Consider the following 15945-nt stretch of genomic DNA (forward strand, 5'->3'; position numbering starts at 1 on the left):
TTTTAATATGGGAGAAAAAAGAATCACGTTTGATTGGTGGTGGAATGCTCCAATAGAGAGCAGAATGGTAATGGCATACCAGTGAGAAGAAGCAATTGCTGGAGCAGCGTCCTTGAGGAGACAGAGGGCGCAGAGTCTGAGGTGAGCAGGCGTGGCCACAGTGAAGGGCACTCATGCAGGCAGTCCACGGGCTTCTGCTGTGCCTGGGGTAGCATGCACAGCGAGGAGTGTGTATGGGGAGAGGTGTAGGAAGGATAAGGAGAGAGGCAGAGGTGTGGAATTGTTTTCCTGTTTTGGCTAAATAAGTAAATAAACTGTAGGCAAAATTCTGACTCGGCAACATGTATGAACAGAGAAAGAACATGCGAGTGGTTTGAATGTCCAAACCCATTTCCCGAGCAGGTCTGCAGAAGACTGATGTTTTAGAAAGACTGAGTCTTCTCTATTCTTTGGAAGAACATGTCTCTGCTCCCTAGCTTCTTTCACAGTGATGTAATTTCATTTTTCTAAGACATGCCTCAATTAGTCATTTTTTAAAGCTGCTGTTTATATGATTTCTTCTGGCTTGCATTCTCTTTTACAGTTGTTTACAGTTTCAGAATCACTTTCCACGCTCATTATGCCAGCTATCCCAAGCCCCCTGTCTAAAAGGCAAAGCTGGTATTATCTGCATGTTACAAATAAGGAAGTTGAGACCCAAGGTAGAGTGATTGCCTGACACCAATGAGTGTCTAGTGCACAGTGGAGTCTGAAACCCAGGTCATGTAGTTTGAAAGGAAATAAGACACACTGCTAGGTATTGCAGTGATGGTTGGGGTCAATGCCAAGTAAAAGAGAATGACCTCTCAAAGCTATCACTGCTCAGTGTAAGCCCAGCCACAGGAAGGTATGCAGTCCCCAGGGAAGGGACGTGGGGAGGGCTCAGAAGACTCCTCCTCCCTCCCTCACGCACCCCCTGCCAGGCCAGCTGCAGCTGCTGGTACCCCAGCTGTGAACCCAGGAGTCCCTCGGTCTCTCTGCTTTAGGAGCCGTAGATCTAACTCAGCTTTGGTATGAAAACTGATTTCAATTTTCCTGTGTTATTACTATCTAATTGCATGTTGAAGCATTTCTGGCATAGGCATTCTTCAGTGATGAGATAGCTTGATTTTCATCTAGAATGGAAAAGCAGATAGACCTCATTGTGTTGATTTCATAAATTGTGATCATAGTAATAAAGATGCAGGGTGTAAGAGTTTTTAAAAATACTCTAAACTTGAAACCCAGATCTTATTTGAATATTATTTCAAAATGCCTCTACTGACCCAGTAGGGTAGCCTAGTTAACTACTCGTCAACAGGTAGAAATATAATTTAAGTTTTTCTTTGAATGATGCTACTTGATGTAATATGAATACAAGACCTTTCAGTTGTATTTTCCTCAAGAGACTCCTTAGATATTGATCAGTGGAATAAAGTTATTGAGCAGCTGGGAACACCGTCCGCAGATTTCATGAAGAAACTTCAGCCAACTGTGAGGAATTACGTAGAAAACAGACCCAAGTATCCTGGAATCAAATTTGAAGAACTCTTTCCAGATTGGATATTCCCATCAGAATCGGAACGAGACAAAATAAAAAGTAAGATATCCTTTTTCCTTATATTTGTTTCATAACCTGGTGAAGCTTTTACTTTTTCATGTTTGCGTCTAAAACCGTAAACATTGAGAGATAAAATAATCAAAACCCTCAAATAAAGTCACTTACAGGCTAGAATGAAGGCATTGCACAGAGAAACCTTCAAGACCTGAAAGTTTTGTCCTCAGTAAAATGGCTTAAAAAATGCCTAAGGCTAAAATAAAAATATTCACATCAGCCTGAAAGACTCTTATGTTAATTACAGCAATTGGAATTCAAAAAGTTTTCAGGAATATAGAGCACTTGAATAAAGATTCTAGCCCAGTTGAAGAGTCAGAAACCCTATTATGGTAGTTCAGTAAAAAAGCTCCTCCTCACCTTCTCCTGTGCCCATCACTAAAACGTGATTTAAGGGAAAAGGAGAGATTTGTTTCTTTCCACATCTGGGTCACGTGTGCCTCATCAGAAAAGCCCCACCTCCCCTCTGCTCAGCTGCGCAGACTTTAATTGCCGAGACCTGGAGGAGCCTTGTAGTTAACTAAGTTGTTGAACTTGCTGGTTTTTTCTAACTACTGATGTCTAGATTTTTAAAAAAGTGTATGTTGCCAACATCATATACAGGTAGGCAAAGCAAGGGCACCTGTGAAGTGTTCTACACTAAAGGGTCTGTTCTCATTTCATTGTGATGTGACATCAAGAGAAAACACCATGCTTCACGCCTGCACTCTCCACACTGACATCCTAGCTCAGCTCCTGTGCGCACGACGCTGCTCAGCCCGGGCCCTGTCCTCCCCTCTCCCGGGCCAGAGGCTGAAACCACATTTGAAAGCCTGGTTTGTGGTGAAAGTGGCTGCTTGACTTACTCTTAAAGAGAAAGGTCTGTTATTCTTGAACCTATCAAAAATGTATCAGAGATAATACATCTTCGTTCTGTCTGTGCTATCACATTTAGTTCTTTATTGTGTGGTTTTCAGATCAACAGCATTAGTTTATGAATGTAATATTTGTTTTTACTCTAGCAAGTCAAGCCAGAGACTTGTTATCAAAGATGTTAGTGATCGACCCCGACAGGCGGATCTCTGTGGACGAGGCCCTGCGTCACCCCTACATCACGGTTTGGTATGACCCTGCAGAGGCAGAGGCGGTAAGCATCTGTCTTGGAAAGACTTTCTATAGAGGCAGGGCCTGCATTTCCTTGGCTCTCCTGTCTGTTAGTCCGGAATGGCTACATATGATAGCAAGTCCTGGATTGAACAGGACTCCTTATTACAAAGAGAGCATGGGACATGGGTCACAGCCTCTTTTGGGACCATTGCTTCTGGGGCTCCAGCTCACAGAACCTGGGAGTGAACATGCTCATGCTGTGGTGACAGCATTGTCTTCATTTATGCAAATGCTGATGTGCGAGCATGGTATCACCAGTTTTAAGCCTCCGTTCTGTGTGTGCCTGGCTCTGTACCTTGGGCTTTGGTCACATCATCTTGTTTAGGCACCAATCAAGGCTAAGAAACTTGCTGAAAATCCCAGGTTTGCTTGTCCTTCCCCAGAGGCACCTGCTTGGGGAATCCCACCTCTGAGTGTGACGCTCACGTGCATTTTTCCATAGCGGCACCGTATGGGTGATCTTTAGCTGCAAGTGCCATAACCACAGTGTGACATGCTTATTTTATGCCGTCGGTGGAACACATTCTTATGTCCTAGATGTGCATTTAACCACCATTTTAAACATTGTTTTATATCAAAAGAATCCGATTTATAAACATGTGATTTTTAAGTAAATTTTGGAACAGTCCCTTTATGAGAGGGGCCTGGGTTTGGGAATTCTAACAGGGAGAACTGTAACCTGAGCTGTGTTCTGCGCCATTCACGTTTCCTAGCACAGTGCCTTGTGCAGGGTGGGCCTCTAGGAAGCAGCCTGTGGTTACCAATTTTATACTTACATTTGGGCAAATGTCTTTAGAGTGTTTTGAGATCATGTAATTATTAACAGGACCATAGTAGCTCTATCGTTTTGGTTAATTTTTCCTTAATTATTTTGATTCTGAAACTGATATACCACATTTATGAAGAAATCTTTAATCATGTATTGAATGAAACTACATCCATATCAGAAATAGATTAGAAGGTGATTCTACCTTTTTCTTCATGCCTCGTTAGTTTTTGAACTGTTGACTTTACATGTAATTTAATTTTTAGCCACCACCTCAAATTTATGATGCCCAGTTGGAAGAAAGAGAACATGCAATTGAAGAATGGAAAGGTAAAGACAGAGCCTATTTTGATCCTTACTTATGACATTTCTTGAAGTCGTGCAAAGGGGCAGGTTTTCACTTTTTGACAGTAGCCTTTCTAGGAGAGGGGTGAGAGACCCCGCAGCCCATTTATCCTGTCTTCCCACTTCCCAGTAGAAAAAGAGCTTCAAGAGAACAGAATTAGAGGAACATGTATGAATTGCATATTATTTGCTTCGGAAGAGAAAAATAAGGGCTTTTGCACATAACTTTACATTATCAAATCTTCCCTTCTAAACTAAGTTGAGCGACTGCCATACTTCTCTTGTTAGCGTGCTGCACGCAGACTGTTGAGTAATCCCAAGTCGCAGGCCCCTGTAAAGAGACATGGGGGAGCCGCTCGGGGCCTGCGAGTGCTGCTCTGTCTGTAAGCCATGGATTTGTATATATGCTTTAAAATAGAGTTAGGGGAAAATTGCAGCTCAAAAATATGTAAATATTATTACCACTGTAAGATTACTCAAACAGCCCGCAACAAACTAAACCAGTAATAAAGAGTCTGAACTAAAACTTTTGCATTAAAAAGCCAAATCGGTAGTAATTGGGAGCTGTGGTCAGCACAAGTCAGAAGTTGTGCTGTGTCCTGCCCAAGGGCCCCTCCCCAGGATGTCGAGAGTGCCCGTGACCTACATGTGCACACTCAGCATGGCAGTGCACATAGCCATACTCAGTGGCAAAAGGCTGGCTCGTGGGCCTCCTTATTAGGAGGCAATGTGCTAATATTATTTCATGAATACCAAAATTTTAGGAACCCCCTAATAGCTTATTTGATAGGTAAACAGTTTTTCTTACAAGTGAAAACTGAGGAAAACTGAGGTTGAAGCCAAGAAAAGACTTAGGTATATAGATTAATTTCTGGACAATCTAGAGGAGCTTCTAGCCCACCCGTGGGTGCTGGTGACATTTGGAGAACCATAAGTACTGATGGAGAGAAACGTGTGCAAACGGTGCTTTCAGATGTTCTCTGAGGCCACTCTGCTGGTCTCCTCCCTCCCCCTCCCTCTCTCTCTGTAAAAACCCCTCATGGATCCAGAACTAGCCTACGTTTTTGGCTGCCTTAATAGTTGGATTGCAAACATGTAATGGATCAAAACATGGGTGTTTGGGTCTAGGTGAACTCTATTACCGAATTAAAGTATATCACACTTAAAAAGAACGCATCACAGTGCCCTTGGGGTGGTTCCGTTGATTTGGAAGCAGGGTTTAGAGATGCAAAGAAACTGATGAAGCACTTTAACTTGCATTTCTGTTTGAAGAGCTAATTTACAAAGAAGTAATGGATTGGGAAGAAAGGAGCAAGAATGGTGTTGTGAAAGATCAGCCTTCAGGTTAGTGATCGCTCTAATCGTTTGCTTGTGTAATATTTTTCTTTCCCCTTTCAACTTGTATAAATGGCAGTGTCTTAAGTGCCAGCTTGACCAGCAGTGGGTTTGAAAATTCCTTTGTGAAATAGTTTCCTCTCTTTTGTTTTGTCCCAGTGGTGGCAGCTAACATTTTACTGATGTGCCTGCCAGGCAGCAAACTAACTGCGTTATAAACATTCTTGTTTCATCCTTGCAACAGCTGCTGTGAACTCCATTTGTAGAGGAGGAAATTGAATTTAAAACCGTTTCAATGTGCATGACCTTCTTTTTTTGGCCCCAGCCAGTTAAAAAAGAAAATTAGGGGCCAGTCCCATGGCCAAGTGCTTAAAGTTTCATGTGCTCCACTTCAGCAGCCCACGTTCGCAGGTTCGGATCCCAGGCGTGGACATGCTCCACTCATCAGCCATGCTGTGGAGGCATCCCACATACAAAGTAGAAGAAGATTGGCTTGGATGTTAGCTCAGGGCTAATCTTCCTCAAACCAAAAAAAAATAGGAAGATTGCCAGCAGATGTTAGGGGGAATCTTCCTCACCAAAAAAAAAAAGAAAAAAAAATGTGAATCTAGGTAAAATAGAATTTGATTTTCTTTTGAGAAAATTGTTCATGTAATTCTCCCATTTTTCTCCTTGATCTACCTAGTGGTAGAAGCCTGGCTAACAATTAGGTAATTGTATGATTATTAGGGACATAACATGTGTGGTGTTAACCAGTGTCTGTAGCATTCTACCTATTTACTAAATGAAGCGCTTTAGTGATTTATTTTCTCACCCCACTCCCCCTGGAAAGTGCACAGACACACACGCACACATGCAGAAGTGCAAATTGCACTGCTTACTTCTCGTTCTTGAATTTTACATTCAGCATGACGTATGTGTCAAGCGTCTAGAGATTATATAACTTTAGTACGAATTTAGGGGCTTGTTAACGAAGCACAAATTTAAGACTGCAAACACTGACCTCTGAGAATCTGGATGTTTTATTTTTACTCAAACCAGACTAAAATATAGATAGTAAGAAATAAGATAGTTTCATTTGCCTCAAAATGTCAGTTTTCAGGATTTATAAAACAAAATAAAATGAACAAGAGGCCACTAAATTTTTTTCTTTCTTTTTTGTTTGTATACTGTCCTTACTTTAGAAGGTGTTTTTATTGCAAAAAAATTTTTCAAAGGCTTATGCTTTTTTCCTTTCCTTCAAAAGTTGATGCTTTTCTCATAAATGTTTATGATTACAATTGAAATGTCTGATGACATTTGAATTCTATTTGGGCTTAAGCCTTTTGTGATACTGATAGTTTTAGGATAAATTCAGCAATTTTCTTTTAATACCTTTTTTAAAGCAGCAGGTATTTTTTAAGTAGTTAACATGGTTATACATGAGCACATGTATGATGTTTAGCCACTGGGAAGACAAGGAGAATGTTGCAAGGAAGGACAGAGGGATATTTGAGATTCTGGGCCTAAAGAAAGACTCCGGGAAAAATTTAAAATGGACAGTTGACTAACTTCTTATTTATACTAATAATTAGGATAGGAGACTACAAAGGGACAGAGCTGAGAAATGGCCTGAAGTCTCATTGCCTGAATTTGCAGCAATGTCGTGCCTCAGATTTTATTATACTTGGTTTTCTTAGCACAGATGCAGCAGTAAGCAGCAACGCCACTCCTTCTCGGTCATCATCTATCAATGACATTTCATCCATGTCTACTGAGCAGACCCTGGCCTCAGACACAGACAGCAGTCTCGACGCCTCAACCGGGCCCCTTGAAGGTTGTCGATGATAAGTTAGAAACAGCAAGCATGTCGCCATTGAAGGAACTCTCACTTCCATAGGCCTGAAATGCTTGGGAGTTGATGGAACCAAACAGAAAAACTCCATGTTCTGCATGTAAGAAACACGATTCCTTGCCCTTGCTCAGTTCTCATAGGATTGTCTGCTTAGACTATAAAGTGAAGCAGGTTATGTCTGAATAAGAAAAGTGCAAGCCACACTGTTAGAGATTTTTTTCAACGCCATTTCAGGTGAGCAACTAGGATAGATGAATTTTTTAAAAAGTTGTACGGTAATAGTAGTGACAGTTTCTCATCCTCAGTAACTGTTGGGACTTACATGCATGTGACCACAAGTGTGTCCTTGGACTCACCATCTAGCATTTTGGAAATCAGTATTTAAATGCCAAATAATCTTCCAAGTAGTGCTGCTTCTAGACTTATCTCGTAATCCTAAGTAATTTGATATCTGTCCAGAAAAATAGATTTATGTGTATTAATTGACCACATCATATTATCATATCCTACCTTCTTTTATGGTATGATTTAGTCTATCTTTTGTATTTCAGAAGGAGTATAATTAAATCTATTTAATAAACAAAATATATAACTTTCCTTAAATTTGTCATGTTTTGGGCTGAGAATTATCACTGCTAAAACCAAGACACTTTGTTTTCTCTAAGTTGGTTTAGTCCGAATGATTGTACATTCAGCTTTACTGCATGATAAAACCTTAAGTTTTGTTTTTTGCTGCTTAAGACATATATACCTTTAAAATCCTATCTGTCCTATCCCTTTTCTCTTGGTTTTCTGGACTTATTAATTTAAAATGCTACCTAGAACTTCACCTTCTCTGTTAGCCACCTGATACTCCATGTCAATAATATGATGGCAGATGGATTCCTGAGTCCATTACCTGCTGTTGTAGCAGAATTTTAGAGTGACCACTAAAGGTGATGGCAGTCACTCACCAGGTGCTCGCTTTGCCAAGGCTGGCTGGGACCCTTCCTTAGCATCTGTCACGTGGGGTAGGGTATGTGATGTCCCATGGCAGCATTTCCCTTTGCCCACACAGCAGGCTTGCTGGATTTTCTTTCTTTATGAAAGAACCCACGTAACTCCCGCTTTCGTCTGTTTTAGGAGGCAAGGCTGATTCAGAATGCCTGTTTGTTGTTGTTTTCCACTCTGTGGAGGCATTTACTTTTCCTAAAGGAAATCCATGAATGTTCTGGGGAAAGAGTAGTGATTAGCTATTGAATGTTTTCTGATTTAAAACTGCTCACCTGAAATTGATCCTTTCAGACTCACTGATATGGAAATAATTTGGCAGTCACTAGGATACTGAGTAATAATGTCCCTGCAGGAGTGGAGAACAGTGGCCACATCTTGGCTACTTGTACTCATAAGCTTTCTCCTTGAGCTCATTCTGTTACAGATTCATATCTTGTGTTTAGTTATTTTGGAAGCTATTGGATCAACATTGTTCACATTTTATAGAATGTGTTCTGAAGAGGAACTTTGATAAGAAAGTTTATTATAAATATTACCTAAAATATATGAATCTCTCTGCACCAGTTGTATCTTATTGGTTGGTCTCATCACTGGAAACTGGAACCCTTGATGAACAAAATTAATACTGAAATAATAAATAGTTTTATATTGTGAGGTTTAGACACATTCAAATACAAGATGGAAATACTAACTTGGATTGAGGCTGAAACACCTGTCCTATGGCTTGGGATTATTTTGGTTTTAGAGGCCTGATGGTGTGGTGAGGAAAGTTATCGGTATACGTACATAAACATCTTAAAATGGCCATCTCTCTAATATACATGCTTTAAGAAGACTTTACTAAACCTGTCTTTAAAAAGAAAAACAAAGAAAGGGCAGAATTTTAAAAATGCTTTCTCTGCCCGAGGCTTATGGAAAGGCAGCGCAAGGGTGCCGAGGGCACATCGAGGCCCTGCTTTCCAGGCGCCATTTGTGAGCAGAGCCAGGAGCCCCGTCCATGGGCTTCCAGCCACTCGTTCCTCTCTGCGTTCATGGATGGAGCCCGTGGCCGTGTGCACAGGTTTCCTACCCAGACCAGCTTCCATCAGGCAGCAGCAGATGCCCCTAGGACAGGCCGCAGGCTGCAGATGACAGAGCTCCATAGAAATGCCTCACCCAGTCCAGGGTCCTCCTCCTGAGCCGAGATGCGCCAGGTCCTGGTGCAGTGCAGATGGTTTCAGACTGCTCTCTGTGGTGAATGCTGATGTCAGATAAAGAACTGAAAATGTACTCAACTTTTTCATCTTTTCTATTTTATTTTTGTAATTTATATGGTACACAACCCCGGAAGTAACTATTTTGAACGCATATTTTTATAAACCAGGTAATTTATTATTAGCCTGGAATTTGGACTAGGTTTGTTTTGTTCATTGGCTTAGTTTTCAGTCAAAAAGGAAATGACTGCCTCCCCTCTGTCGGGTCTTGATTTCAAGTGCAGGTTCCGGAGAGCAGACAGAGTCTCCCAGAGCGGGAGAGCAGGCTAGAAACACACACTGCTCGGTGTGGGTCGGCTGTGGCCACAGAGATGGAAGTAGGGCTCTGTTCTTATCTTTGGGACGCAAAACTCAGAGCCGTAGTGCTGAAAGGAGATCCCCTCGCAGGCCCCTTCCTGACACCCAGAGTTGTGGTTGAAACACTGAATGGGATGCTGGTTTAATCCAGATCTGATGCTGTGCAAGTCGGGGTGTTCACCTGGTTGGTCCCCAGCGTGACTCCTCTGCATTTCATACTGGCGGTGAATACAGCGTGACCTTTCAGATTGCATATCTCAAAAGTAACATTGCCTAATGTTTTATAATAAAATATATTATATGTGTTTTGATTGGTGAAAATAATACAGATACATTTTAAAAGAGAAGTGTATAGCACGTCCAGTTTTTGTGTTTTTAAGTGACACTTGACTGTGTATTTCGACATCACCCTCTCTGATTACAGATTTAACGTGAACACAGGTAGAAGTTGGAGTGTCGTCATTTCAGCCAATATTAGCAAATGTTTTTAAATCGAAGGGCAGGACATTTCTGTCAGTTCTCTTGCTGAAATATTCTGCAAATTCTCGAATTTGTTTTTGAAAACATGGACAAAATCGAATATTCAGTGTTGGTGTAATTGTTTTCTCACAGTGTGGCCAGGAGAACCCACCAATCAGTGTTTCCTTGAGTTACCTAAACTCCTTAATGGTGCTTGTAGGCCTCTGGGTTTGTGCACACGATGAGCCACTCTCATTTCACCTCTGGTTTTGAAGCACTTGAGGATGTTCATGACTGAAAACCACAGGAGTAAAAGGGCTCTCAGTGGCTCATTTTCTTTTCTCTGCTTCAAAGGACTAGAATCCTTGATAGACGGGTATCAGTCTTATTTTTAAAGGTCTCTAGAGAAGGGAAACATTTCTCTTGATATTAGTCTGGGTTCCATTTCTCTGTCTTATTCCCTTCCCACTTTCAATGTAGACAGTACTAAAATACTTTTTATTCATTGGCTAAAACAGTACCTGTAGGTGGGGTAAGGTTTTTTGGTGGGGGGAGGAGTAATATTTCAGAATAACTTAATATTGTCTTGAAGATTCTGTGGCTACTCATGTAAATTTAAGCATAAGGTTGCCTTTGACAATAAGGCAGTTATATGACATTTTTGTTTTTAATCTGGAAAGTTGGTAACAAAATCAGTAATAACAGTGATGGAGTAGCCAGTTGCGTCTCCTTGAGGCCATCCGTGACCCTGATTTAAGAGGGATGCTTCTGTCATCATCATTGGAACTTGCCATTCATTGTGTCGTCAAGGCCCAGGGCCTTCCACTCCTTCACAGTTTGAAAAACCAAGGCTTTGAGGACCCGGGGTCTGTGGGAGCAAGGCTGTTTGCCGCCATCCCTTCTCTGCCGCGGTGCTTTAGAATGGGACGGAAACTTGGCATCAGTTCTCCAACCCCTGCGTGACAGCACTGAGGCTGCAACCCCGGGCGGGGCAGGCGGGCCCCACAGGCTGCCCGCTCCTTGTTGCCGTGCATGCGTGCAGAACGCTCTGTTCCTTTAGTCATATAAACACCTTTGAGAACTGCTGAAAACTGTGACCTTCTCCTTAGAAAAATGCCATGAGCTCAAAATTTTGCCAGACTCCTCAAGGAATCCTGGACCCTGGTGGATCCCGTGTTAGGAGCCCCTTTCTAGAAGCAGCTTCTAGATGCACGAGGCGTCTTAGATGGAAGCGGAGCCTGCAGGAGGGTTCTGCTGCCTTTTCTGCTGTTAGTAGCCCCAACACCTGTGCACACAGATCTTGGGTGTAAATAGGGACATCTCACTCTGAGCCCAGCTCTAGTTGGTGTTCTTATTCAATATCAAAAAGAGCGTCTGGAGGCTCAGTTCCAGTGAAACGGCATTTCCGTCATTCCTTCCACAGAACTCGGGGTGGGACTGCAAAGGAGGAGCTGCAGGTTTGTGATGCAGACTTCGTGGAGAGACAGATGTAATTAAGCCTCTCTCCATTTTAAAGTAGTAGTTCTGTGCTGAGCTTTGAAGTAAACTCCTGACTTTCACTTAAATCTCTGTTTTAAATGGATTCTGCAATAACATTTTCTCCCCTTCTCCCCAAACTTCCCTGTGACTTAGTTCGGATTTTTATACACGTGCTTTAAGATTCCTTTCACTTACGCACTTGGATGGCATGGAGCGCTGGAATGGAGGGAGTTCTCCAGCTCACACCTCCGTTCAGAGCAGGGGGCCCCCTCCCGCGATCACCAGCCTCGGCTCTGATGGTTTTCATGCAGGGAATGCCCTTCCCACTGAATTTTTTGTGGTTTTGAGTGTTAGAAAGTTCCTCCCTGAACCGAAACCTGGCTCCCACGACTTCCACCCGTGGGTCTGAGGCCTTTCCTTTGGGTGAACTAGAGCGAGTCTGACCCATCTTCATGCAACAGGCTTTAACACGTTGGTTGGAAACCTAAGCTCCAAGTGTTGCCATCTCTGGCTAAACTCAAAGTTCTCCTAATCCTCTTTATCTGAAAAAGCCCCAGAGCCTCTCTCCCTCAGCGCACCCTAAAACTATGGTCCTGGAAATAACATAACATTCCAGGTATAGCCTGAGCAGCAGCACCCTCCAAACAAGGCCCCTCACTAACTAATGCAGTCTCAGGTGGCCTGAGCCTTAACAGCCATGTCACACTCAGAGCCTGTAGTCCAGCAAAATTACCGCATTTTGTGGTGGTGCAGTTAATCCTGATTCTGTCATCCTTCGTAGGTGTTCTCTCTGCTCACTTGTGACATCCATCAGCTTTAGGAGCATGAACGTGCCTTCTGAAAGTTCGTCCACGTGGTGATTAACAGCCGTGAGGGGCAGGACAGGGCCTGGGGCAGACCCCAGCAGTCACAGGGACAGGGCCCTTGTGGCCAGCGCTTTGTCACCTCCTCAGTGGGGCCCCTCAGCTCCAGCATCGTCGTTCAGCCCCTGCGGAGTGTCATCTGGCCACTAGGTCAGGAAGAAGGGTCTTGATGGCTGCCTCGCAGAGATCCCGAATGCCCTTCTGCAGTGCTCTCATCTCCTCACTAGCCACCTTTCAAGACAAGCAGTGAGTCTGTCACCACGCCCTGCTTCTCAGAGTTCATTCTTTGATTTTCACTTGGGAGGAGCAGGTGATAAGCGCCAGCTTCCTCTTCCAGAGCTACACGTTTGATATCCCTTGGCTACTTAGAAAGTGTGACCAGTTGTCCTAGTGTGCGCAGGTCAGTGATGGGCAAGGGAGCAGGGCAGAGACTCGTGTTGGCCTTACTTTGTTTCCGTGTGAAGAAAGAAATGGTGTGTTTTGAAGTCACTGTAACCGTGACTCCACCAAGGGCCGCACTCCAAGCAGCCCTCTTGGGGCCTGCTGGCTGCAGGATCGTGTCTGAAGGCAGAGCCTGGCTCCAGCTGGGTGTGACTTCAGAGGGTTATCACCTGGAGCATACCTCGATTTTTGTTCTTCTCTGCTCTCCTTTTCAAAGAAGAACAGTCAGGGTCCTTTGTTTTCATCCGTTTCTAATCTGGGCTAGAGCTCCACACAGACTGTCACTGAGAGTTAAGTTTGAGCAACTCTCCATTTCAAAGTTGACTTGGGTATTTTTAAGCAGTAAAGTATCATACTAAAGATGCTTTAAAATATAAATATTTGAGCAGCAACACTCAAGTGTATGTGTTTATTCTCAAATATTCTCAAAGGTGGCTCCCTAACTTGACTGAGAACTTGACAGAGGAATAGAATGCACCCAGTCGAGGCCTGCCCCTCCTCCCCTCAGCCCCTCTCCCTGCTCTCAGACCTGTCGCCCTCCTGGCCCAGAGACCAGCTCTGCTCCTGTCTCAGGTCAGGAGCCTGGCCCCTTGTCTTTTGCGAACTTCACTCATGTTAAAAAGAAAAAGCTCTTAACCCAACATCACCCTCCAATCGCTCCCCCTCGCAGCAGAAATCAAGAGCAGTCTGTATTCACTTTCTCCACCTCCTCTTCTCCCATCTGCTCCCTCTTTTTAAAAAAGCAATATATATGTTAGAAGATAGAACCCAGAATGGGAAGCTAAGCACACTGTATTCCCCCATCCAGAGAGGACCACTGTTAATACCTTACTGTATATCTGTCACATAGTTTTCTATGGACACACACATCTGGATGGTTCTTTGGGTTTGGTGGGGGGAGGTTACCCCAGTGAGGTCATACATCTGTGAGTTAGTGATCTCCAACTGTCCCCGTCCATAAGTTTTCACCTGGTCTAATACCCTGGATTTGGGATTTCCCCAGTGTCCCCAAAGTCCTCTTCCAGTGTGTCCAGCCAAGATCCAGTCAAAGCTGGTCATCGTGTCCTTAAGAATCTTCTAATCTACGTGAAACCAACGTATGGGCCTAGGCACGTTGTCCTGCAGGAGGTGCGCCCTGTGGCCCCGTGTGGCTGCTTCTATGCGGTTGCACTGACCTCTCTCCCAGAGACAACTCTCCCGGAGTTCCTGCATCTGGAAGGCGTATTTGAAGGTTTGACAGATTCACCTGCAGCTTTTGGTTGTAATATGTGTAGCGATACTGTGTCCTTTATATGAACTCATATCAGAAGATGTTTCATATCTTTTTGACCCACTGTCAACGATGCTGAAATTGACCTCTGGTTAGGGGGCGGCCAGTGCAGTCCTCTGCCATGCAGTCACGTGTTCTCCTTGTGACTAGAAAGTCATCCACAGGGGCTTACTTTGGGGGCGCCCCATCCACGGCACATGGCGTGCTGTTAACCCAGGTGATAATCCTTGCCATGAGCAAGAATTTCACGAGGGCTTAGGGAAGAGTGATGACCCTAATCTGCCATCCCTAGACAGCATGTGCTGATGTTGGCTGCTGTCCGGGAGAGCCGCCCGGCAGGCTCCGAGCCTGCCCTGCCCTTCAGCAAGCAGTGCCGAGTGGGCGAGGGCTGAACCCTGCCTCAGGTGGGGTCACGGGAGGGCTTATGTTCCTGGTTTTCTCTTGCTTTGAGTATTTCAAATCATTCTTTCTGAGGTTAAATTGCCATAACCATGGACAGGCAAGCTCCTTAAAGCTGATTCCTTCCAGTGCTTTTGACTGACCTCATTAAGTTTTTAACTTTTTATTTTGAAAGAATTTCAGACTGACAGAAAAGTTGCAAAAATAGCACGAGGGATTCCTGCCTACCTTTCTGCACCCAGATTCCCCAGACGTTAGCCGTTTACCACGTGGCTTTGGCCTTCTCTGTGTGTCTGCATACAGACAGGTATCTGTACACGTGCATACCTACATGTGCACATGCGTATGTTTGTACATACATACATTTATGCTGATATATTCACTAATTTAGTCCCTGTTTTTTTTTTTACAAGCAACCTGGTTTTTTAGTGTCTGTAAACTCGTGTATACATGAAGTCTACGCATGTACGTAAAGACACATGAGCAAAGATCTAGAAGATTGGAATGCACAGTTATTTAACTTGGGCTCTTAGAGAGTATTATACCCAATAGCAAATTCCCTTTGATCACACATAGAACTTAAAAGAAAATTGACTACCAAGCTACAGAGCACACCTCAGTAAATTCTAAAATCAACAATATACAACTTTTTCTATGATAGTACAATAAAATTCAAAATAAATGTGAAAAGATATCACATCTGGGACCTAAACAATACACTATAAGCAACCAAGGTGAAAGAGGAAATCATAAGAAAAGTTGTGAAATTCCTGAAAGTTCATGACCTCAAAAAATACATAACTTGCTGACTTTGGCGGGACCCTGCTAAGGCTTAAATACATTTATCAAAAACAACATTTTTTTAAATGAGTTCAGTGTGCAACTCAGATACTGACAAAAGAGCAACAGAGCAAGCCCAAAGACACAAAGAAAGAGGAGTAATAAAGATGAGGGCAGGGGCCAGCCCAGTGGCACAGCGGTTAAGTGCGCATGTTCTGTTTCGGTGGCCCAGGGTTCACAGGTTCAGATCCCTGGTGTGGACATGGCACCACTTGCCACGCCATGCTGTGGGAGGCATCCCACGTATAAAGTAAAGGAAGATGGGCATGGATGTTAGCTCAGGGCCAGTCTTCCTCAGCAAAAAGAGGAGGATTGGCAGCAGATGTTAGCTCAGAGCTAATCTTCCTCAAAAAAAAAAATGAGGGCAGGGACAAGATAAAACAGAAAAAATCAGCAAAACCAAAAGACTAAAAAGACCTCTGGCAATGCTGATCAAGGAAACAAAAAGAAAATGCAAGTTAACATATGAAGTGGAAGAGGGAAATAACTGTAGATGTAAAAGAAAACTTACAGTATTCTAACAAACATGAGGATCTACAGAAAGCAGATACATTCTATGGAAATAGAAAGTACTAAAATTGTCAGAGGCATG

At 43.3% G+C, this 15945-nt stretch overlaps 1 protein-coding gene across 9 annotated transcripts in view; it reads left to right on the forward strand.

Annotated features, from left to right (window-relative positions):
• The window catches only part of MAPK9 (mitogen-activated protein kinase 9), a 58674-nt gene extending 48725 nt beyond the window's left edge, over positions 1–9949 (forward strand). For 6 of the 9 annotated variants that reach the window (XM_023617006.2, XM_023617005.2, XM_070232857.1 and 3 more), the window contains 5 exons: positions 1436–1618; positions 2635–2759; positions 3812–3875; positions 5163–5234; positions 6910–9949. In XM_023617006.2, coding sequence (XP_023472774.2) covers positions 1436–1618; positions 2635–2759; positions 3812–3875; positions 5163–5234; positions 6910–7052 — 587 coding nt within the window. In that variant the 3' untranslated portion in view covers positions 7053–9949. Of the gene's footprint in view, positions 1–1435; positions 1619–2634; positions 2760–3811; positions 3876–5162; positions 5235–6904 lie in introns of all 9 variants that reach the window. The other 3 variants (XM_070232856.1, XM_023617007.2, XR_011424969.1) reach the window with 2 other exon arrangements.
• Positions 9950–15945: the final 5996 nt, after the last annotated feature.

Source organism: Equus caballus, chromosome 14 (genome assembly GCF_041296265.1).
Source record: "Equus caballus isolate H_3958 breed thoroughbred chromosome 14, TB-T2T, whole genome shotgun sequence".
NCBI classification, from domain to species: Eukaryota; Metazoa; Chordata; class Mammalia; order Perissodactyla; family Equidae; genus Equus; species Equus caballus.